The sequence below is a fragment of the Lipotes vexillifer genome, unplaced genomic scaffold (assembly GCF_000442215.2).
Source record: "Lipotes vexillifer unplaced genomic scaffold, Lipotes_vexillifer_v1.1 scaffold445, whole genome shotgun sequence".
Taxonomy (NCBI): Eukaryota; Metazoa; Chordata; class Mammalia; order Artiodactyla; family Lipotidae; genus Lipotes; species Lipotes vexillifer.
In genome coordinates, this window is record NW_006774995.1 from 1,145,229 (window position 1) to 1,169,034 (window position 23,806).

Here is a 23,806-nt window from a genome sequence, read left to right on the forward strand (position 1 = left end):
GTTCATTTGCTTTTGTTTTATCATAAATAGATCTTGATTTTTTTTAAATGCTTTTTCTTCATCTATTAATGGGATCTTAGGTTTTTGATATAACATCATAACATTTTTCTAAAGTTAGAATGATATTCAGTCCCAATTTGGTCATACTGTATAGTATTTCATAAACGTTGTTGGATTTATTTGTTAATATTTTGATTGATCCTGGTGCATCTGAATTTATAAAATTTATAAATTTTTCTTCTCCATGTCATCTTTGTCTGCTTTTGGTATCAGAGATTGGGTAAAGTATATGCATTCCCAGGCTTTCTCTGTTACAAAAGTGGTGGAATGTTGGGATTAGGAGACAATTGTGTTCACATCAGAGCACCACGGTTCATATCACAGTCTGCTAGTTAACTGTGTGGCCTTGTAGCAAATTGTTTAACACATGCAGCTGTAAATCAGAGTAAAAACAGTAAGTACTTCAGCAGGTTGTGAATGCATGCAGTGGCTAAGTGCTCAATAAATGTTGACTATTTTTTTATGATTTATCATATTCTAATTGGTGCTCCCTCTTAACTGTAAGATAAGTACAGTACATTATTATCATTAAGAAGAATGACATTATAATTTATCACTTCTCAGTCTCTACAATATACTTCCAATAACTTCGAGGCAGAAAATACCTTACTCTTCTTTGCTTACCTAGAGGCTTGCATATGATTTGGTGCTCAGTTAATGTAGGAACTGAACCACAAGCGGAATCAAGAAGCGGGTTGTTGTTCCCGCCCTCCTCTGAAGTGAATTACGTTAGTGGCACTGTTCATTGCAGTCATGAACTTGCCCTCATTCTCGGACAAGGTGGCATAACTTTGGCTTTTTTGAGCATTATATTACTGATTCTGATTCTGTCCATTTCTACTCATCCCCAAATAAATGGTGTCTAGCAGAAGAAAAAGAGATAATACTCTACACACACACACGAAGAACGAGAGGCTCATGGGTATCATCAATGCACCAGGGACACATTTCAAGGGACAAGCTGCAGAGAAGGCAAACCCGACCAGAGAGAAGGTGGTCGGTGCATTGCAGGGGCCTTTCCTACATCTTCAGCTCTAAGAGTCTCCAGTTCTGGGTACGGCAGGATCCCCGAGAAAACAGAGACAAAGATGCTTGCACAAGCCTGCGAGACAGCTGGAGGATCCGACTAGAGTTGAAAGGGAGGCTTTCGGCAATCTGCGCGTTTTGCTGTATTCAGGGCGCAAGTCTTCCAGGAACACATTTCCTTCCACGCTCCAGGTAACCTCCCCGGCCACCACCCCTCCTGCTGGACAGCTTCCCATTTGCCGGAATTTTATGGGTGCCGCCTCTTTAAGCGCCGCGAGGCGCGCATGCGCCCTGGCTGGGGGGGGGCCTGGCGAACCCGGCTTCTGCACGCAGAGCGGCTTGGTTTGGGTAGGGCGTTCCTGGAGCCGGCGCGTCCTCAGCCTTTACGCGGAGCCAAGCGACCCCGAGCGAGGACAGCGCCTCCGGAGCTGCGAGGCAGGACCCTGCGTCTCCTCTTCCTCCCGTTCGGGCCGAGGCAGAGTCGCGGTTGGCCAGGCGCCAGGACCCCCCCCCCCCATGGCGGGCCCGCGGGTCGAGGTGGACGGCAGCATCATGGAAGGGGTGAGTACCGAGTCCGAGGCCTGGCGGGTTGCGGCTGCCTTCCGGGCTGCGGCACAGAGCTTGCCCATCTGATGTTCTCTCTCTTCTCTCCGCACCAGGGCGGGCAGATCTTGAGGGTGTCGACGGCACTGAGCTGTCTCCTGGGCCTCCCCTTGCGGGTGCAGAAGATCCGAGCAGGCCGCAGCACGCCGGGCCTTAGGTAAGTCGGGGAGCCAGGCGGCCCGACTGGAGGTTGGAGAGCGGGCTGGGGGCTCGGGGCGGGGGACAGGCCATTGGGGGATGGGGGGCGGGTCTTGGGGCTGGGAATCTGGAGTCCGGCGGTGATGCTGGGAAGATCCGCCCGCCCCAGGGTTGAGGACTCTGCAGCCGGGCCGCAGGGGCGGCGGGACGGTGTTCCGGGCTGGGCGGTTAGGCGTAGCCGGGCTTGTGCGCCCTTGAAAGTTTCAAGGAGCAAGTTCAGAAAATAGGCCCACGTTTTCTCTATTTGGCTAGAGTTGTCTCGTTTCCTAATGAGTTATCTTTTAAACGGTTTCCCCGCCTCGTCGGGCATTCCAAGTACTCGGAGAGCTCGTAGCAGCGGGCGAGGTAGATCAGGGCAGAACAGCCTCTAGGGCCGGAGGAAACCCCACTTTTTAACCAGTGCATTTTCTGCTGCAGCACGTTTTAGTCTCATAAGGACCCTGAGATGTGTCATTCCAGCTTTCATTCAGACCTCTAGGAGGCTGTGGATACGACCAGGATTATCAGTTGTAGGAGAGGGGAAAATGTTGACAGTTGACTGTTTCTTCTGTCTGGGAAGCTAGGCATGCCACTATTTTTTAAGTGTCAGGTATATACACCTGTTAGAAGAGGACCCAGGGGGAAGACAGACTGATTCCTTGTACTTTTTATATATTTCATTCTAATGGATCAGTTATCTCTTAGTCTTTTATCCACACCCCATGTTGAAATTATTAAAAGGCCATTACTGATATGTGTGAATAGTAATTCTCTGTCACAGCAGTAGTTTGCAGTAACCCATTTCACCAATAGGGAAATTAATTCATTAAGGCTGTGTGAGGTATTTTATTAGTTTACTAGGGCTGCCATAACAAAATACCACAGACTAGGTGGCCTAAACAACAGAAATTTATTTTTGCACAATTCTAGAGGCTGAAAGTCCAAGATCAAGGTGCTGGTAGGGTTGGTTTCCTCTGAGGGCCATAAGGGAAGACTCTGTTTCAGGCCTCTCTCCTTGGCTTGGAGGTGACCACCCTCTTGCCCCCTCTTCCCATGCTCATCCCTCTGTGCATGCGCACCCCTGGTATGTCCTAATCTTCTCTTTTTGTAAGGACACCAGTGAGAGTGGGTTACAGCTCACTCCTGACTGCCTTTTTTAATTTAATCATCTCTTCAGAGGCCTTATTTCTAAATACAGTCACATTGTGAGGTACTTCAACATATGAATTTTAGAGGAACACAGTTCAGCCCATGCAGGTATCATAGATTATTCAGTGAAATGCAAGTGAGACTGGTGGCACTTAGATAGTTTTATTAGTTTTCCTCTCTTGCATACTTAGAATTTGCAACCATATTATCAGCATATATGTTTATAGTTATTTATAGTTAAAATAACTGGTCTGGAAGGAACCCTTAAAATAATGCCTACCAGCAGGTAGTCTACATGCATAAAAAGCCAAAAGGAAGCTCTGGCACTTACTATGGTTAGAGCTTGCTGTTTTCTTGCCATTGAAGTTTTGTAAATGTGTCATAAAAAGTGGGGATATAGGCAGTCTGAATGCACACGTTTTGATGCAGTATTATGACCTGAAGGCCTCAGCATTTATCTGGACTGGAAATGATTCGAGATTTCTGTGATGGGCAACTGGAGGGGGCAGAAATCGGCTCAACAGAAATAATGTTTACGCCAGAGAAGATCAAAGGTGGAGTCCACACAGCAGATACCAAGACAGCAGGGTATGTGTCACTTACATTCCATTTAAGTATGGGTTTTGGAATTAGACCTGGATGCACATGCAGGTACTACCACTTACTGGACAAGTTGCTTAAACTCTTTGAAGCTTTAGTTTCCTCACTTTTAAAATGGAGATAAAACACTTACCTTTTAGGGTTAGAGACTGTGTAAAGTCTCAGATACCTAATTGCTTCCTAATTGTAGCTGTTGCTATACCTATCTAGAATTTTCTCACATGTGTAGTATAGCGTATTTGTTTCTTTAGTTTTATTACTTAGAAAATGAATATCTGAAAACAGCTGTAGTTTCATGCTCTATAGTGATAGTAGTCTTTGTGGTGTAGCATATTTAGTTCTTGGCTTACAGCAAATTATGAACCATCTTCTACTTTTAGTCTACGTATTTTTGTTATCTTTTAATAGATACTTATACAGCCCTATTTAGAAATTTTTATATATGATCTTGGCTTTTTCTCCCCATTGGAAACTGGATATTTAACAATTAAATTGAGGCTTTATCCCTTTCCAAGAATCCCTCCTTTTATTGATAAAACATGGAGAGCAATTTTTGTGTTTTCTGTGTTATTGGCTGATAGTTATTGTAAGCAGCATCCTTTATCAAAATCCTATCCATTTACTAGGAAATCTGGTAAAGTAAGAAACAGTACTGTGAACCCAATGCCAGTTTGTTTCAGAAATGACTGTTTCAAAAAATTATGATTTTTTTTTAGCTTAAAATGTTTAGTGATGATTGAGATTTGAGTTATGATGTGAATAGACTTCTGCTAAAAGGGGCTTGCTGCTAGGCCTAAGGTGAAGTTTGCCAAATGAGAACTTTCTTAAGGGGATTAAAGCATTTTGAGATATCTTTATAGTCAGCTTATTATTTTGGGCATTCTCTGGTACAAAAGGGGGGAAAAGTTATAGTTAATCAGCTATCTAAAAATTAACTAACACAGAATCATAGAATTTTGAAGCTACAGGAGAGAAGATAGAAGCCATGTGTTCCAACCCTTCCTCCACTTTGTGAATGAGAGTGAAGACCCTCTGGTGTTAAGTGATTAACCAGAGGTCATAGAGTAAGGGTCAGAGCTAGAATTAGAATCTAGGCCTTCTGGCTTCTAATCCACTAGAACGTATGGGCAGTGAATTTAAGGTTGATAATCCAACTCCATTCAGTAGGCTCAAACAAGCTTGTTCCTAGTCAGAAAACACATCTTATTTATTTGAATTCTAACATTTTCATCCCTAACTGTGATTACAGTACCATGTGTTTTCTCATGTCTACCTTTGTCTTTGCAATTCCTTACTCTTCTAATATTAAAGTTTTCTTTAGTCTTCTTAGAATCTGATTTTATTGAATGGAAGAGAGACACTTTAGCTATGTTGGGTTTCTCAGGGAATAAACAGAAGTTCAGTAGTTGTAAACCTATGGTTTATGGTAAACTGAACATTTCCACGTTTTTTTCACTTGCTCCTAGGCTCAACTCCTGAGAACAGGGATTATATTGCATGCATTTTCTCTTATAATGCCTAACACATTATACAGTCAATAAATATTTACTGAATTAATGAAATGCATTATCAGTGATAGAGACTGTCTAACTCAGTACACCTGCATCATTGCTATAAGAAAGTTAAATAAAGGCTATCTTTTGGTATGTAGAGGCTATGTTGCACTCCTTTTCAAACTACAGTCTATGTATTAATATGATTGTTTTCCCTTGACTTTGGAGAAGGGAGATAACAGCTCATTTAGAAAATCTGACCGTTTCATTTTATAAAATGCTACATATTCTATAATTATTTCTTGTGATTTCTCACATTATTTGACTATAAGGACCAAACAGAGGTGAGTTATGGTAAGGATTATCTCCTTAACAGTTTTTTCCATGTAAAACATTTGGCTATCAGTCTTTGTAAAACATTACTCTATCATACCACAGATGCCAACATAGTAGGAACTGTATCTTAATATCTGGAACGATGCCTTGTGCGTGGTGGAGACTCAGATACAATCATTAGAATATTTCTAGACCTTGATGGTTTTGAATGCATTTTCATAAACTGTTACTTTTAAGAATCCTTTTATAAAAACGTTGTAAAGATGCTTTAATTAAATTTTTTTTTTTTTTACTTCTTTGTAAGATAAAGAAAAGTGTTAGGACTTAACCTAAGATCGCACAGCTAATGTATTTAGTATTGGATTCAAACCCAGATTTGCTTATCATTTAAGGCCAGTTCCTTCTACTGCGAAATACTAATCGGATGTTATCATTCAGTCACTGGAGTGTTTTTTAACTTTAAACTTGAGGGCGTGTACCTGCCTTCTCAGTTGTCTGTGCTTCAGCTAATGGTGATATGTAGTTATGTCTCTTTCTTGAGACTTTAAAAAGAAAATGCAGCTAAGCCTGTTCTGTCTTCTTCTTAGGAGTGTATGCCTCTTGATGCAGGTCTCAATGCCCTGTGCTCTCTTTGCTGCTTGTCCATCAGAACTTCATTTGAAAGGTGGAACTAATGCTGAAATGGCACCACAGATTGATTACACAGCCATGGTAAGGGCTTTTGTTGCTACTGATAAACTAAGATGATCTCACATAGTCTTCTGAATCTCCGTTCTCTATTTAAATAGATCCTGAGTGTTTTTGTGTACATAGTTGTTTAATTTCTTAATGGTGTCTCGTTCTGTTGTGGGAGAGGATAATTATTTTAGATTGTGTGTTGTATCTTAGAACTGTGCTCATAGTGAATTCTTTAAAAAGCCTCAGTTATTGTATACATTATATTGTATGTATATTATATTACTTATCATATAAGTCTGTTAGTTTGTGAATACAGGGATTATGATTTGGAAGAAAAACTCAAAGTAAGAATTAAATACTATGTTTGACAGGATTGGCGAGGATGTGGAGAAATTGGAACGCTTGCACACTGTTGATGGGAATGCAAAACGGTGCAACAACTATGGAAAACAGTATGGAGGTTCCTCAAAAAAATTAAAAATACAACTACGATATAATGCAGCAATCCCACTTCTCGGTATTATCCTAAAGAGTTGAAATCAGAATCTCCAAGAGAAATTAGCATTCCCATGTTCATTGCAACACTATTCATAATAGCCAACATGTGGAAACAACCTAAATGTCCATTGATGGATGAAAGGATAAAGAAAATGTGGTATATACATACAGTGGATTACTATTTAGCCTTAAAAAAAATAAAAGAAATTCTAGAATATGTGACAACACAGTTGAACTTTGAGGACATTGTGCTAAGTGAAATGAGCCAGTCACATAAAGACAGTACTGGCATGATTCCACTTATATAAGATATCTAAAGTAGTCAAATTCATGGAATCAAAGAGTGGAATGCTAGTTAGGGGAAGGGGGAAATTGGGGAGTTCATATTCATTGGACATAACTTTTTAGTACAGTAAGATAAATGAGCTCTAGAGATCTGTTGTACACATTGTAACTATAGTCAACAATATTGTGTTGTACTCTTAAAATAAATCTCATGTTAAATATTCTTACCACAATAAAATAAAATTTTAAAAAATAATTAAATACCATGATTTGACTATAAATTTTTAGAATGATAAAATTCAGTATTGGCATGCTTATACAACTAGTGGGAGAGAAAAGTGGTATCATCTTTTTTCTCCAGGTTTATTGAGGTGTGGTTATTTATACTAAAATTCACCCTTTGTAGTATACAGTTCTGTGATTTCTGATGTATGATTGTGAACCAGCCACCACAATCAAGATAGAGAATTACTGCAGAAAATTCCGTTATCCCTCTTTGTAGTCAATCCCACCCCTCCACCCCTGGCAATCAGTGGTCTGTTTTCTCTAATAGTTCTGCCTTTTTTTCAGAATGTCATATAAAAGAATAATACTGTATATAGCCTGTTGAGTCTTGTTTTTTTCACTTAAAATACATCTGATTAGGGGAGTAAGATGGGGGAGGGATGGATTGGTAGTTTGGAATTAGCAGATGCAAACTGTTATATAATAGAATGAATAAACAACAGGGTCCTACTGTGATAGACCATAATGGAAAAGAATATGAAAAAGAATGCATATATATGTATAACTGAATCATTTTTTTAAATAAATAAATAAATTTATTTATTTATTTATTTTATTCTTGCCTCCTTGGGTCTTTGTTGCTACATGCAGGCTTTCTCTAGTTGTGGTGAGCAGAGGCTACATTTTGTTGTGGTGTGCAGGCTTCTCATTACGGTGGCTTCTCTCGTAGCGGAGCACAGGCTCTAGGCCTGTGGGCTTCAGTAGTTGTGGCACGTGGGCTCAGTAGTTGTGGCTCGCGGGCTCTAGAGCACAGGCGCAATAGTTGTGGTGCATGGGCTTTGTTGCTCCGCGGCATGTGGGATCTTCCCGGACCACTGCGCCACCAGGGAAGTCCCATAACTGCATCATTTTGCTGTATACTAGAAATTAACACAAAATTGTAAATCAACTATACTGTAATAAAATAAATTTAAAAAAATACATCTGAGGGTTTCCCTGGTGGCACAGTGGTTGAGAATCTGCCTGCCAATGCAGGGGACACGGGTTCGAGCCCTGGTCTGGGAAGATCCCACATGCCACGGAGCAACTAGCCCCGTGAGCCATAAGTACTGAGCCTGCGCGTCTGGAGCCTGTGCTCTGCAACAAGAGAGGCCGTGACAGTGAGAGGCCCGCGCACCGCGATGAAGAGTGGCCCCCGCTTGCCGCAACTAGAGAAGGCCGTCGCACAGAAATGAAGACCCAACACAGCCAAAAAATAAATAAATTAAAAAAAAATACATCTGAGAGTCATCCATGTTGCTGGTACCAGCAATAAAAGCTAAGTAGTGTTCTATTATATGGATGTTTGTTTATCAGTACCAGTTTATCCATTCATCAGTTGAAGGACATTTGGACTGTTTCCAGTTTTTGGCAAGTATGAGTAAAGCCACTATAAACACATACAGGTTTTTCTGTCTGAACATAAGTTTTTATTTGTCTTGGGTAAATACCTACAGAGGGGTTGCTCAGTTGTAATCGTAAGTTTATGTCTAACTTTATTGAGAAACTGCCAAATTGTTTTGGCATACAACGTGGCTGCATTGTTTCGCATTTTCACCAGCGCTGTAGGAGAGTTTCAGCTCTTCATCCTCCCCAGCGCTTGATAGTCTCAGGTTTCAGTTAAAATTTTTTTTGCCATTTTAATAGGTGGTACAGTCTTTTAAAATTCAGTTTGATAGGATGTATAATGAAAGTTAATCTCTCTTCACCTAGTAATACCACTTCAAGGAAATGACCCTAATTAAATATTGTGAAATGCAGCAAAAGATAATGTTAAAGGTATTGGAGCAGAGCATTATATACTATAATTATTGTTATATAATATACATAATTATGTAATAATGAAAACTTGGACAATGGTTAGGTAAATTATGCTAGAATGCCATGAAGTTGTTCAAATATTTTTTAGGAGGAATTTTATAATGTTGGGAAAATGCTTTTGTTTATAATGTTAAATGGGGAAAAATGTATAAAATGTTGTGTATGCGGTGAGATTTCAACTATATAAAAAATAACTGAGAACGCAGAATGGAATGCTGTTCAACACCCCGTAATTTCTTACGGTACACTGTATTGAGAAGGTTAGGAAATACTGGCCTCTGGAGTTAAAAACTGCTAGGATCAAGTTTCCTGAGTTCTGATTTTTTTTTTTTTTCATTAGATAGACTTGCACAGCTCTGATTAATTAAATGTTAAACTTTTAATTTTAGCTATGTCAGTTATTTTATTTGAAAAATAGAACTAGCCTACACATTTTTATATCACTGTTTATCCATGGTGCCTCATTACTGCTTCAGTGCAGAGCACTTTTGTTTACTAAATATACTTGTTGACAGTGAATATTGGTGATTAAAGTAACAGTAAACTGATTTTTTCAGGTTTTCAAGCCAATTGTTGAAAAATTTGGTTTCACATTTAATTGTGACATTAAAATGAGGTAAGTTACTTATTTCTTAACCCTTTGACCCACTACTTGTGCTAAAAATAGTGGAAAAGTTAGATCTTGGAGAACTGTCATTCCGTAACCCACTTAATACATATCTTATAGGAATAATAGTACTTCGTGGCTTAAAAACAATAAGCATCAGAGGCATGGGGACTTGAAAGGGAATTGCTACACTGAGGCACCTTCATATCTGGAATTATCCATGCTCACCACAGACAGAATGCTCACTGTGTACAGACAACTGGAATGGGCACTGCAGGGTCATAAAAGGGATTCTCTTCCATAGAGCAACCAGAATTATTTTTCTAAGAGACATGTTGGGCATTCAGGTTGTTTCTCTGTAAGGCTTCCCTTCCCTCTGTAAGGCCGCATAGTAAAAAGGCCATATTTCTTGTGTGGCATTTAAGTGATTTGCAGTCTTATTCCAATTTACTTTTCTAGCTTTATCCTCCCTCCCCTCCATATATTCTAACTACATGATTGCTGCCATTCCCTAAACATACTTTGTGCCTTCAGACTTCCATATCTTTGTTCATGTTTTTCTTCCCCTGCTCTCCTAAAAATTGGAAATCCTACATTTTCTGAAAGTGAAACTTGTAATTTCTTATGTGAGTTGTCAGTGACTGTGCCTCGGTTGGAGTTCCTATTTACATCTCTCTTGTAGTCCTCCTTACAGCCTGGCTTGTGTCCTAGTAGATTATATGTGGAGCCCCATCTTACCAGATGGGGAGTTCTTTTTGGATAAGAGCATTGTCATTCTCATCTGTGTGTTCTCAGCATCTCTTATAGAATAAGTGACACTAAATATTTGAGTTGAAATTTTATTAGTGGTTCAGCTACTAAGTATTCATCATATATTTATTGAGCACCTACTATGTGCCAGACATTGTTTTAGGCACTGGAATATAACAGGAACAAAATAGACCAAGCTCCTACCATTAAGTAGCTTAAGTCTAAAACAGCACTGTTGAATGGAACTTTCTGTACTGAGGGAAATGTTCCTTATCTGTCCAGGATGGTAGTCACTTGATACATATGACTATTGAGCACTTGAAATGTGGCTAGTAGGATTGGGGAGTTAAGTTTTAAATTTTATTAAATTTAAATTTAAATAGAGAATTCCCAGGTTGTCCAGTGGTTAGGGCTCTGCACTTTCACTGCTGAGGGCGTGGGTTCAATCCCTGGTTGGGGAACTAAGATCCTGCAAGCTGTGTGGCCTAAATAAATAAATAAATAGATTAATTAATTAATATTCATTTATTCACATGTAGCTTCAGTCTACCATATTGGACAACACAGATCTAAAACATTATTTGGAAGTTTCAAACATGAATTATATAGTTGGATATCACTCACATATTATTTTATTGTAAATATTGAGCTTTATTTTTGTCGTGCAATCAGTTTATGTGAGTATTCATGATACTTTTCATAGGGGCTACTACCCAAAAGGAGGTGGTGAAGTGATTATCCGAATGTCGCCAGTTAAACAGTTGAACCCAATAAATTTAACTGACCGTGGCTCTGTGACTAAGATATATGGAAGAGCTTTTGTTGCTGGTGTTTTGCCATTTAAAGTAAGCTATCTAATTCACTTTACTGTATACCTGAAACTAACACAACGTTGTAAATCAACTATACTCCAATAAAAATTTAAAAAAATAAAATAAAGTAATAAAAAGTAAAGTCTAGATGATCTTAGAAGTGTGTGCATGTCTTGATAAGTATTATATCATCTAAATTTTGAAATTATTGAAAGAACTTAATTTTTAAATAAATCTTTTCATTAAAAATTTTTCTTAAAATTCTGTGTTCTCTACTGTTGAAAATTGTGTTTTTATATGATGCATGTAAAAGTTATTAATTATTTGTCTTTGAAGGCTTGAAAGCAATTGTCAAAATAATCATTAATTTATTTTATTCTATTTTTTTGTCTTGCCAAAATAGGTAGCAAAAGATATGGCAGCAGCAGCCGTAAGATGCATCAGAAAGGAGATTAGGGATCTGTATGTTAACATCCAGCCTGTTCAGGAACCTAAAGACCAAGCTTTTGGCAATGGAAATGGAATAATGTGAGACAATATACTTTTTCCTAGATGTTGGTTGAGAGAGCCCTGAAATAATTATTCTATTTTAATTAAAGATTTGTCTTTTTTTGTTTGTTTAAATTTGTAGTTTTAAGAAGATATATTTTTAAGGGCATTCCTACCTAAAACAACAGAATGATGAATTATGATGATTATTTTATTCTGAATTTCTTTTCTGAGGATGGTTTACCTTTTATTACGTTATAAGAGCCTTTTTGTTTATATGGCGAACTTAAATGTTTAAGCTAATCAGAAGTTAGCCTTTGAATATGATCCTAAGAGAAACATTTCCAGTTGCTTTTCTATATCTCAAATGTGAAATCAGTTTACAAGTAAATATTAGATATGGCAAAGATCTATTTAAAAAAGAAATATAGTATATTAATCCATTTAGTAGTTATTGATTTAAGTGTTATAAAAATGCTTTAATATTTTTGAAGAATAAAAGTATCTTTTGTGGATATTTAAATTTAAGCCTTCTTTTTCAGATTTTCTATTAAAGGGTTTAAAGTAAATGCATTTTCTTTGTATGATAATACTACCTAAAAACTATAAAACAAAACCAAACATCTTTGTAGAAAGACCTTTTCATTTAAGATAATGAGTGCAGTATGGCTTTGAAATGGTACCCCTTAGTGCTGATGACAAGACTTTTGGGAGAGCCATTCCTTACCTATGAGTGGATTAGAATCTAGTGTGACTTCTTGTCCAAAGTGCTGAAAGATACTCATACCCTGATGAAGATGGAGAATGCTAATCATGCTGCTCTCTGTATGAAGACTTTCACTTTTGTAATATACTAGCCAGATCTAATTCTGCTTATTTAATAGTCACTGTTCTCCTGTGTTGTATTTGCATGTAATTTTGGAATATTTATAGCATAGATAGTAATACTTTTTTTTCCCTATATAGCATTATTGCTGAGACATCCACTGGCTGTTTGTTCGCTGGATCATCGCTTGGTAAACGAGGTATAGCTAAATGAAGGGGGTCCACTGTTCTCAGTGCTACTGTATAATTCTTTAATTATCTGTCAGGATTAGGATGTTGTAGAATGATGGATAACAAGTTTGAAAGGATATGGTTAACTGATTCTATTTTAGAGTCAATTAAATTTTCAGTCTTTCCCCCAACTTTATGCTTTTAAAATTTTCAAACTTATAGAGAAGTTGAATGATTAGTGAATATCCATACACTAGATTCACTGGTTATGAACATTTAGCTACGTGTTGTGTGTGTTTCTGAACCATCTCTATGCAAGTTGCAGGTACCAAGTCTCACCCCTGAATACTGCAGTGTGTCCATCCAAAGAATAGTGTCTGCATAATCACATTATCATTTTTATACCCAAAGAATCTATTATATATGTATTTTTTTAAGTTTTTTTTTTTGATGTGGACCATTTTTAAAGTCTCTATTGAATTTGTTACAGTATTGCTTCTGTTTTTATTTTTTGGCTTTTTGACAGTGAGGCATGTGGGATCTTAGCTCCCTGACCAGGGATTGATCCTGCACCCCCTGCATTGGAAGGTGAAGTCTTAACCACTGGACTGCCAGGAAGTTCCCTGTCTGTTATATTCAGACATAACCAGATACCTCCAAAATATTCTTTAGAGCAGTATGGGGTTTTTTGTTTGCTTGTTTGTTTGTTTTTGAGCACACACAGCATTTGGTTGTCATGTCTGTTTAGTTTTTTTTTTTTTTAACCACAGAATAGTCTCTTCACCATTTTTTTCCTTTCATGATATTTGCATTTTGAAAAGTCCAGGCCATTTTCTCATAGGATTTTCCATAATTTGAATTTGTCTGATTATCTCATGATTAGATGTATTCAGGTTAAACATTTTTAGTGAGAATATTGCACAGGTGACTTTGTGTACATTCTATTGTATCACATCAGGGTGCATGTAATGTCAGTATGCCCTTTATCAGTACAGCTCACTGATCACTTGGTTAAGGTGGTGTTCTCCAGGTCTGTCTGCTATAAAGGTTCCTTATTTATTTATTTATCTACCTACCTATCTGTCTGTCTGCCTGCCTAGCGCTACCATGCTTCGCAGCATGTGGGATCTTAGTTCCTCGACAAGGGATTGAACCCGTGCCCCTTGCAGTAGAAGCATGGAGTCCTAACCACTGGACCACCAGGGAATTCCCCCTTTTCCCTTTATAATTAATAAATACTCTGGGATAATACTTTGACACCATCTGATCATCCTGTCTCAATACAACTTTCATCCAGTGGTTTTAGCATCTGTTGATGGTTCTTCCCTGCATCAGTTATTACAGTGTTGATTTCAAAATACTGAATGCTCTTGTGCAAGGGAAATTTCTGTAGTATTTGGTATATTTGGGAGAGTAGATACATGTATGCATCTGTTGGTTAGTATTTAAAGTTACTTTTGCCATTGAGGCAACTTCTAATTGAACATTTCACTCTGTGGCAGTTGATTGCTTTATTCCTACTTTGTAGCATCTTTAAAAGATGCTTACCCTCGCTATGCCATTTAACCACATTATTACTGCTGAATACAAAAACTTCAGGTAATTTTAGTCTGCTCAGTTGGTTGATCTAGATACAGTTGGGTGTCACATCTAACCAGTGTAATAGAATAGGTAAAATCAACACCTTTGGTTGACTGGACATAAATGAATTCTGTTTAAAACCGTGCTGTTCAATGTGTGGTTGGCGGACAGGTAGCATACTGGTGTCATCTGAGAGTTTGCTGGAAATACCAATTTTGGGGCCCACCTCATGTATCAGATTAGAATCTTTGAGAGTGGGGCCCAGGAATCTGTTTTGAACAAACTCTCTAAGGTATTATAAAATTTGAGAAATAGTGACCAAAAACATATATTTAGTGTATACTCATTTCTTGTTAGGTGCAGTGAGGAATCAGCATGGATCAGTGAGCCGCTACATGCAATATCTTTAAGCCTTGAGAGGGCAAAGATAATGCAAAATATAAAGCAGAGACTAGGACCCTATGTTACAAGTAGTAAGTGCTTGGCAGGCATTGGGTTGAATGTGAGTTCAGTTTGTTTGTATTATCGTTGGGTACCAAGATGTGCCAGGTACTATGTATGAAGGATTCAGAAGTAAGAGTCACCATTTCTGCCTCCTGGCTTAGTCTGGCAGAGGAGACAGACCAGTGCTGTGATTGTTGTATCCCCAGGGCACCATAGGAACACAGGAGAAGAACAGCTTATTCTTTGGGGGCTGATTGACCCCAAATCTGTCTTGTGCCATTCATTGATCCTCCAGTGGGTTCTGTAGATAAGTAGAAGTTAGCCAGGTAGAAAAGTGAGAGCTAAGGAAGAAGGACAAAGGAAAGTGCTGACATAAAAGTGTAGTTCTGTGTTTGGGCAACTGGAACCATATGTGATGAGTACAGGATCTGGGTCACTGCAGAGAATGAGGTTAGAGAGGTCAACAGATCTTTGAAGGGCTTTATAGGCCTTATAAAGGAGTTTGGGTTTCATCCTGAAAACGTGAAGATTTTAAGGAGGGATGTAATTCCAGGTCTTTGGAAGTAAGTCTGATAGCTGTGTAGAGGATTAGAGGAAAACCATAGTGGAGGCAGGAAGACAAGAGTCTGTTAACAGCAATTCAGGTCAGGAATGGTGAGGACCTACACCAAGGAAATGCAGGGACTGAGTCTAGAGAGATGAGTACTGATATAAGGGTATTTAGGAGGGTGAATAGACAATTTGGTGATTAGCTGGAAATGGGGGGTGAGGGATGCAGTGTAATGACCTTCTAGATTTCTAACTTGGGTAACTGGAAATGCTTAAAACTTGTGAATATGGGAGGTAGAGTTAGTTTGCCAGGGTAGAAGATAGTTTTGGATGTGTTGTATTGACATCATAAAGGGACCATTACTCTGTTATGAGCAGTACTTGGAATTAACTTTACTGCCAGCCCTGAAAAAGTTTCTTTCCTAATATTCCATAAACATTTTTTTTCACTTTGTCATATGAGAGTTTTTGAAGTTGTCTTTGGACAACGCTCATGTAGAATGCACAGTACTTATTTTTAGACTTATAGTGGTAGGAGGGAATAGAGGATAGAGCAGCACACTTACTGAGGTTGCCTGACTCCTTCTGGTGCCTGCCCTTGTTTCCTGTCAGGCACTAAGTCAAAGGAGATGTCATTAGCAATTGCAAAGACCTTGGGGTCTTCTCTCTTAGTCTAGGTAGTCTATATATTAAGCATCTCAGAGAATGTCATGGATCCCAATATCCAGATCCCTTTTTTATTTGATTTAAATTAACTAGAAAATTACTAGACTCTGAATCCTAATGTTTAAGTGTTATTATCAGAAGCAACATTGGCTGGTTGTGCACACCACCATATGTATTAGAAGCAGTAAGTTGTAACTAGTCATGTTTTTGTCATTGTCTCAGTTACTAAAACTATTTTGACCTTAGTTTCCTTATCTATTGAGTGAGAGAGTTAGCCTGAAGAATCTCTGAAATCCTTCCAGTTATAACATTCTTTAATCCTGTTGCAAAGGTGAAATTTGTTTGTGTTTTTTTTTTTTCTTGAGGGAATCTTGCAGTTTTAGATGGAGGCAGTGTATTATAACAGAGAGCACTAAACTGAGAGTAAGAAGACCTAAGTTTTGGTCCTATGTCTGTCATTATCTTACATGGTGACTCTGGGCTTTCCTTATCTGAAAAATGAGATTGGACCATTATCTATGTATAAGAATCCCTTCCAACTTTATATGATTGCTGTATGGACAGAATGTATTTGTCTTTACATAGTTGAATAAATCTGTGTATTCGTTGATTCCTCGTCTTTCCGTTAGGGTTCTTTACTATGGGACAAATCAATTTGCTAAGATGAATTATGACTCTGGTTTATCAATCCTGTTTCTTATGTATGGAAACTGCCTAGCTTGTAGTAAGCACTTTTTTTCCTCCTTCAGTGTATGTGGTATAATTCATGGCATCTCTCTGATGCTATAATCAGTCATTTAGCTTTCTCTGTTCAGCCTGATAACTGTTTTATAGTTTTGTCCTTTTAATAAGCTAGAAGAAACCCCAAATCATGGAATATTCATTTTAATTTGTTATAAACCATCAAAATTGAGACCATTTTAAGAAACCTCTAGAATATCAGAAGAGTATTTTTCAGAAAAGCCTTAAGTTTTCAAAAGAAACTAGGATTTCGCTCTTTTGTTTAGAACATAATACTAATAAGAAAAATTCTCATATTTACTTCATTTTGTTCAGTTGCCACAGACCGCTAGTAATAGGTGGTAATTATGTTAGATCCATTCATACCATTATTCGCTCTCAAGGCGGCTGGGTAGGAAGGAATGTGAATGGCTCTGAGAAGTACTTTGCCCCTAGACAGAGAAACCTTGAGAAACCTTAGTGTTTCTACTGCTCTCTGATACTATTGATACAAAGCCAGGAATTCCTTCCTTCTCCTTCACATCCTCCATGCAAATTTTAGCCATTCTTCAAGGTCTCACCTAAGTCCTTCATGTTCCATGAAACCTTCTCAAGTTATTCTAGAACCTATAATTTCCTTTTCTGAAATCTCATTGGATATATAGTTTATACCATAGAGCTTAGCACTTATCCTCAAATACTCTTATATATGAGTATTTTCTGATGTCTCCTTAGCAAAGGAACCAGTTTCTATCACTTAGTATGGTACACACATAGTAGGTACTCAATAAACTTTCATATTATATATAATATGACTTTCATATTATATATAATAGCTTGCAAAGATAGTTGGTCTGATTAAATTTATTAACTTTCAACTCTATATTCTTAAACATAATTTTAAAAATCTATATTTTTTATTAATAGCTTATTTTTATTAATAGCTTATTATAAACCAGTCTTGGTAATAGAAGCTTTATAAATATTATCTCTAATTTTAGCAAGTTTGCAACTTAGGTATTATCATCTCCATCTCCATCTGGAAGAAGCAATGGAAAAGGCAAAGTGGTTTACCCAAGAAGTCAAGATTCATACATATTCCAAACCACTTCATTCAGTCATGTAAATACTTGCCTGATTGATTTTGTGAAGATAGTTTAATTTGTTATATTATTATAATAATTGCTGTAAGGGAAATAATGGTTAAAATTTGATTTCCCCTATTCTGATAAATTTTATCAAGACATACATATAGTCAAATGAATTTCCAAATATAAAATAAAATAAAAAATAACTACATTCTCATTTTTCAAAGGACATTTTCATTTGTAGCCAAGGGTTCATTTAGTTTAAAGTAAATAGAATCATTTGACATTCCACTACTTCTGATGGACTTATTTTGTATTCAGCATTGTACCAAATATTTGTGGTATGTGTAGAGAAGTAGGAAGTAGAACATGGGAATAAATTTTCTGACTTACTTTCAAAATTAGGTGATACCGGGAAATACCCTGGTGGTCCAGTAGTTAGGACTCCGTGCTCTCACTGCCAGGGAACAGGTTCAATCCCTGGTCGGGGAACTAAGTTGCTGTAAGCTCCGTGGCACAGTAAATAAATAAATAGTTCAAATCTTAAAGGAATAAAACTTTATGTTATTTGATCTGAGAATTTTTATCTATTCTTCCTTAGATGAAAATTATCTGACTTTTTAAAAAAAATCCTTTAATTCTAATGGAATTGGCTGCCGACTAATTGTAACATACATGAATTGCAAATTTAAAATTTTGAAATCAAGGTGTAGTGTTATAGGATCATAACTTAGTTGTAAATTGGTTTTATAATTAGTACTTCTTTTTTTTTTTTCTTTGGCCGCGCCGTGTGGCATTTGGGATCTTACTTCTCTGACCAGGGATAGAACCCGTGCCCCCTGCAGTGGAAGCACGGAGTCTTAACCACTGGACCTCCAGGGAAGTCCCCCTATAATTAGTACTTCTTAAACAGGGCCAAAGCAGCCTGTTTTTTCTTCCACTTGTGCATTTAATAAAATATTTGCATATGCTAAGCTCTCAGAAGATTAAATATACGTGAAGATCTTATCCTAAAGGTTGCATTGGGTGAGTTCAGAGGCCTAAAAGATATTACACCAGTGCTAACTGGGATGTATTAAACTTTTTGCCTCTTAGTAATTAATTTAGTTTTTTTTACATTGTGCCTGTTGTAGGTGTTAATGCAGACAAGGTTGGAATTGAAGCTGCTGAAATGCTGTTAGCAAATCTTAGACATGGTGGTGCTGTGGATGAGTATCTGCAAGACCAGGTAATGACACTCTTAGGATAAAAACCATCAAGCCTATTAGATTCAAATATTGGACAATTAGATTGAATATAAATTTTAGTCATTGACTTTCAGACACTGATTGGTATGTCCTAGTTCAATCCATTTTTTAGGTATTTTTCTGGAATTTATATACTATAAATTTCAGTTCTCATCTTACTTGACCTGGCTACATCATTTAGCACAATCGAGCACTCCTTCCTTCTTGAAATACTTTCTTCGCTTGCTTCCTGAAATACTGTTATTATCTTTGTATCTCGCTAACCTTACATTCTAGTCTCTTTGCAAGTTTGTTATTGTTGTTTGCCTCTTCTCAACTTGTAAATTTTGGAGAGCCCTTGGGCTTAGGCTCTTTTGTTTATCTGTATTCAGTCCCTCAGTTATTTTGTACAGTCTCATGGCTTTAGTACCATCTGTATGCTGACAGCTCCTAAATTTATATCACTAGCCCAGACCTTTCTCCTTAACTGCATGCTCATAATATTTCTTATGCCTGTCAACATCTCTGCTTGGATGTGTCATACACCTCTCAAACTTAATATATCTACTCACATTGAGAAGTGCTAGTGAATATTTCCAAATACAGTCTTTTTATGGTGCACTGTCTTGATAGATTTTCCTTTCTACCATACTTTTTTCTCCTTAGTAGCAAATCAGATGTCTATGTTTAGAAATGTATTACTCAAGATTTCTTGACCAGTTTCTTAAGACAGTTTTCCTTATTTCTAGTCTCTTCCTTCTTACTAGTCTACACTCCAGTAATTCTGTATTAGTGTATTTATTTATGTGTTAAAATGTTGTAATTCTAGAGTATGGAAGAAACTTTAATATTATATATAATAGCTTGCAAAGATAGTTGGTCTGATTAAATTTATTAACTTTCAACTCTATATTCTTAAACATTAATTTTAAAAATCTATATTGAGGTCTGCTACTAAGCATTTCTGTGCTACACCACAGACTTTTGGTAACACAGGTTTTGTATCATCTTAAGACTTTTGGAAACCTAAAGAAATGGAAATTCTTTTTTAGCTATGTTGATTTCTAGTATCAATAGTATTTTCATATGGAAAGCAGTAGAATTTTAACCCCAAATATTAGTAAATGTGTGAGAGTTTTCTTCTTGTTCTTTTTTTAACAGCTGATCATTTTCATGGCATTAGCCAGTGGAATTTCCAGAATAAAAACAGGACCAGTTACACTCCATACCCAAACAGCTATACATTTTGCTGAACAACTAGCAAAGGTGAGTATTCTATCAGAAAGAGTAATTGATTCTCATTTTGGCCAATTTGGAGTCACATTTTAATCAACAGAAAACTTAATAGTAATTGTAATTGCTGTCATTCAGTGAATACTTCCTGTGTGGCAGACACTGAGCTCACTCAGCAGTGAAGCTGAGTTGTCTCACTCTGCATGACCATTTTAGGTGACTATTTATTATTAATCCCATTTTACTTATGAGTCTAGTGAGGTAGAGGAATTAATTGCTTAGGATAGTTTCTTAGTGGCAGGACTGAGCTTTGAGGAAACTGGGAGAGCATACATCTAAGCTCATGTGTGGTAGATACTGCCTTCCAGTAAGTGAAGATGTTTTAATGGGAACTGTAAAATCAAATCACAAGGGATTTGCAGTGGGCTATAAACTTAAATTATTTATATAAAAATTTTAAATGTTTTATTTTATTTTATTGTGATTTTATTGGGGTAGACTAGAGTATTTGCTGGACTTCTAACACTTACCAGTCCTTTCAGCTTCAGAAAAGTAGATTTATAATTTTTTTTTTTTTTTAATTTGACTGCACTGCATGGCTTGTGGGATCTTAGTTCCCCGACCAGGGATTGAACCCGGGCCCTGGCAGTGAAAGCGCTGAGTCTTAACCACTGGACCACCAGGGAATTCCCTAGATTTATAATTTTTAGTGAAAAAGGGTTTGACATTGAATAAGCTCATATTTATACCTCTTCTACAGGATTCTTAACTTTAAACATGTGACATGTATATTTCATCTGAAACTAATCTCTTTATAGAAAATTTAGAAAATAGAGGAAAAAAGCTGTCCCTAACTCCCCCTTGCCAGTAAAACCACTCTTGACGTTTAGGTATTCTCCTCCTCCCTTCAAATTGTTTCTCTTTGCATGTTTTTGCAGTTAATGCATACAGCTTCATTTCTTGCTTTTTTCAGTAATGTGTGGCATATTTCCATTTTGTCATAGTCTTTATAATATAATTTTATAAAATACTATGAAATTTATAACTCAGAATTTTATGAAGGAAGGTGCTGACCTTAAGTATTTTAAAGAGTTATAAAAATAATGTGCAGTAGTATTAAGAAATTAAGCATTACAGCGGTGTACCAAGCTCAAAGCCACGGTTGCCCTACTCCGAACATGTTATTTGTATGATTCTTAATAATATGTACTTTTTTTGTTGTTATTAGAAAGGATAGGTAGATTTTGGTTATATTGTGGGAAAAAGGCTTGATAGGAGGCAAAGGCAAATTATATTTGATGTCAAAAGATAGTTAATTGTATTTTTTATTATTCTACTTATGCTGTATTTTGTAACTACTATTTGTCTCCCCACGTAGACTGTGATCTTCTTGATAGCAGAGACAAGGCTGTATTCATTCTTTTCTCTTTTTTTTTAATAAATTTATTTATTTAATTAATTTATTTTTTGCTGCATTGGGTCTTCATTGCTGCACGTGGGCTTTTTCTAGTTGGGGCAAGCGGGGCTACTCTTCATTGCGGTACATGGGCTTCTCATTGCGGTGGCTTCTCTTGTTGAGGAGCATGGGCTCTAGGCGCGTGGGCTTCAGTAGTTGTAGCATGCAGGCTCAGTAGTTGTGGCTCGTGAGCTCTAGAGCACAGGCTCAGTAGTTGTGGCACATGGGCTTAGTTGCTCCACGGCATGTGGGATCTTCCTGGACCAGGGATCAAACCTGTGTCCCCTGCATTGGCAGGCAGATTCTTAACCACTGTGCCACCATGGAAGCCCTGTATTCATTCTTTCTACAGTACTTTGCACATAGTAGACACTCACATGTTATTTGAAGTGAATACACTGTGGAAAGTGCCATGAGCTGGAATTTCTAGCTCTGGTTTCTTGTTCAGCTTTGTTGTGTTTTAACTCAGTGATTTGGGGCAAAGGTGCTTCATCATTCTGTGTCTCAGTGCAGATAATTCATCAGTAAGGTCAGAGAGTGTGCTGTAGTCCCTATGACTCCTTCCAACTCTAAATTTTTGTAGTTTTCAGTAGGTTTATATATAGGCTAGAAATGATTTCCATAATTATTACCTGTGTTTCATATTTATATAGTGCTTATAATTTGAGAAAAATATATATACTATATAGTCTGTCTGGCTCAGAATTCAGATTCAGTGTTTATTCATTCAACAGTAATTTTCAGTGTCCAGTGTGTCAGCGCACTGCCACATAATACTGAAACTGGAATAATTTGTAAATATTACAGTTCAACAGGGCCTCAGAGTAGTGGTTTTCAAATTGTATTTCAGAGAATCAAAAGGTTTTAGGCATACTTGAAATCCCTTTGTCACAAATTCAGTCAGCCTACTCAGTTGTTTTGATTTTAATTCAGTTTTCTTAGAATGAATACATTTGCTTTTTAAAAAGTCATGTTTCCACAATATAATGATAGAGGTCAAATGTTTCAAAGCCAAACTTGAATTAGTTAAGTGAAAAATACGTTAAGCCCAATAAAGATGAATGAAGACGTTAATTGTTACCTCCCTCTACCTTTCTGCTCTGAACTAGGTATTTTAAATAGTATATTTAGGGAATTAAATTAGCAAGAAAATTTGAGGGAATTAAAGGGTATTTTTATACTTGACAAGATAAAAGAAGTATAAATGCTTCAGTGCCATGTTTTAGAAAAATTTTAGGAAGTAGGTAGTAGAGATGCATTATTATTAACAGTTGAGATTTAAAAATTTATATTTGCTTAAGCTGTACTCCTGCGGGGTTCTGATTCAGTGGGTATGGAGTAGGGCCCAGGCTGTATATTCTGACAGAACTCCACAGGTATGTATACCTCTGAACAAGGACCATGCTTCTGGAACAGAATATATTATATATAGGCCATTGAATTTCTTATGAGTCATTTGATCTTTGTATCTCTAGCTTCAATAAAATGAGTTTGGTATTAACTACTGCCTATTTCAGCTGGAGTTGTGGGCTCGTCCCTCTATCGCTTTTCATATTATTTATATACTAAATGCTCTTCTGGTTTCAGGCTAAATTTACTGTGAAGAAATCAGAAGATGAAGAAGATGCTTCTAAAGATACTTACATTATTGAGTGCCAAGGAATCGGGATGACAAATCCAAATCTATAGGGTATTTGCCTTTTAAATGATACCTCAATGATGTATTGCACTAATCATTTCATAAATATTATAGAACAATGAATAAGCAGTAACTTATTAAAGGACCTGACTTAAATTTGGAGATGAAATACAGAAAGTTCTAGATTTGCTGAGAATGCTTCGTCCTATTAATCTCACTTTGACTGTCTTCTGAGATAGATAGGGACAGTGAAATTTGAGAGTTGGTGAATATGTATGATAGCTGATTTCAGTATTAAAGTATTGAAATAAAATATTCTTTTCACCTGAAGTGTGTTTTTATTTTTGATACAGTATATTAAGTTATGGATGTAGATTTGATCTGTAATTTGTGTATGATTCTAATCACTACTAGAATCTCGTAAAATTTAATGAGACAACTTTGTACACATGTACTTGCTGTGTCGACAGTAACATTTAACAAGCATTGTCTCATTATATGTATCTTCTTTCTAGTGGGTATTTGGTAGATATTGATTTTGAATCTGTTGAATATGTTGT

General features: G+C 37.0%; 1 protein-coding gene across 1 annotated transcript; it reads left to right on the plus strand.

Annotated features, from left to right (window-relative positions):
• The first annotated feature begins 1,443 nt into the window (after window positions 1-1,443).
• On the plus strand, window positions 1,444-23,573 carry RTCA (RNA 3'-terminal phosphate cyclase). The gene is made up of 11 exons (XM_007449611.1): window positions 1,444-1,647; window positions 1,746-1,846; window positions 3,460-3,603; window positions 6,032-6,155; window positions 9,548-9,606; window positions 11,051-11,192; window positions 11,563-11,687; window positions 12,615-12,673; window positions 18,826-18,920; window positions 20,080-20,184; window positions 23,195-23,573. The coding sequence occupies exons 1-11, from the start codon at window positions 1,603-1,605 to the stop codon at window positions 23,294-23,296; spliced, it is 1,101 nt and encodes a 366-aa protein (XP_007449673.1). The 5' UTR covers window positions 1,444-1,602; the 3' UTR covers window positions 23,297-23,573.
• The last annotated feature ends 233 nt before the right edge of the window (window positions 23,574-23,806 follow it).

Excerpts from the sequence above, each read along its gene's own strand:
- RTCA (XM_007449611.1), top strand. The coding sequence starts at position 1,603 with ATGGCGGGCCCGCGGGTCGAGGTGGACGGCAGCATCATGGAAGGG. Across the intron at positions 3,604-6,031 it reads GCAGATACCAAGACAGCAGG|GAGTGTATGCCTCTTGATGC; the intron begins GTATGTGTCACT and ends TCTTCTTCTTAG. Across the intron at positions 11,688-12,614 it reads GGCAATGGAAATGGAATAAT|CATTATTGCTGAGACATCCA; the intron begins GTGAGACAATAT and ends TTCCCTATATAG.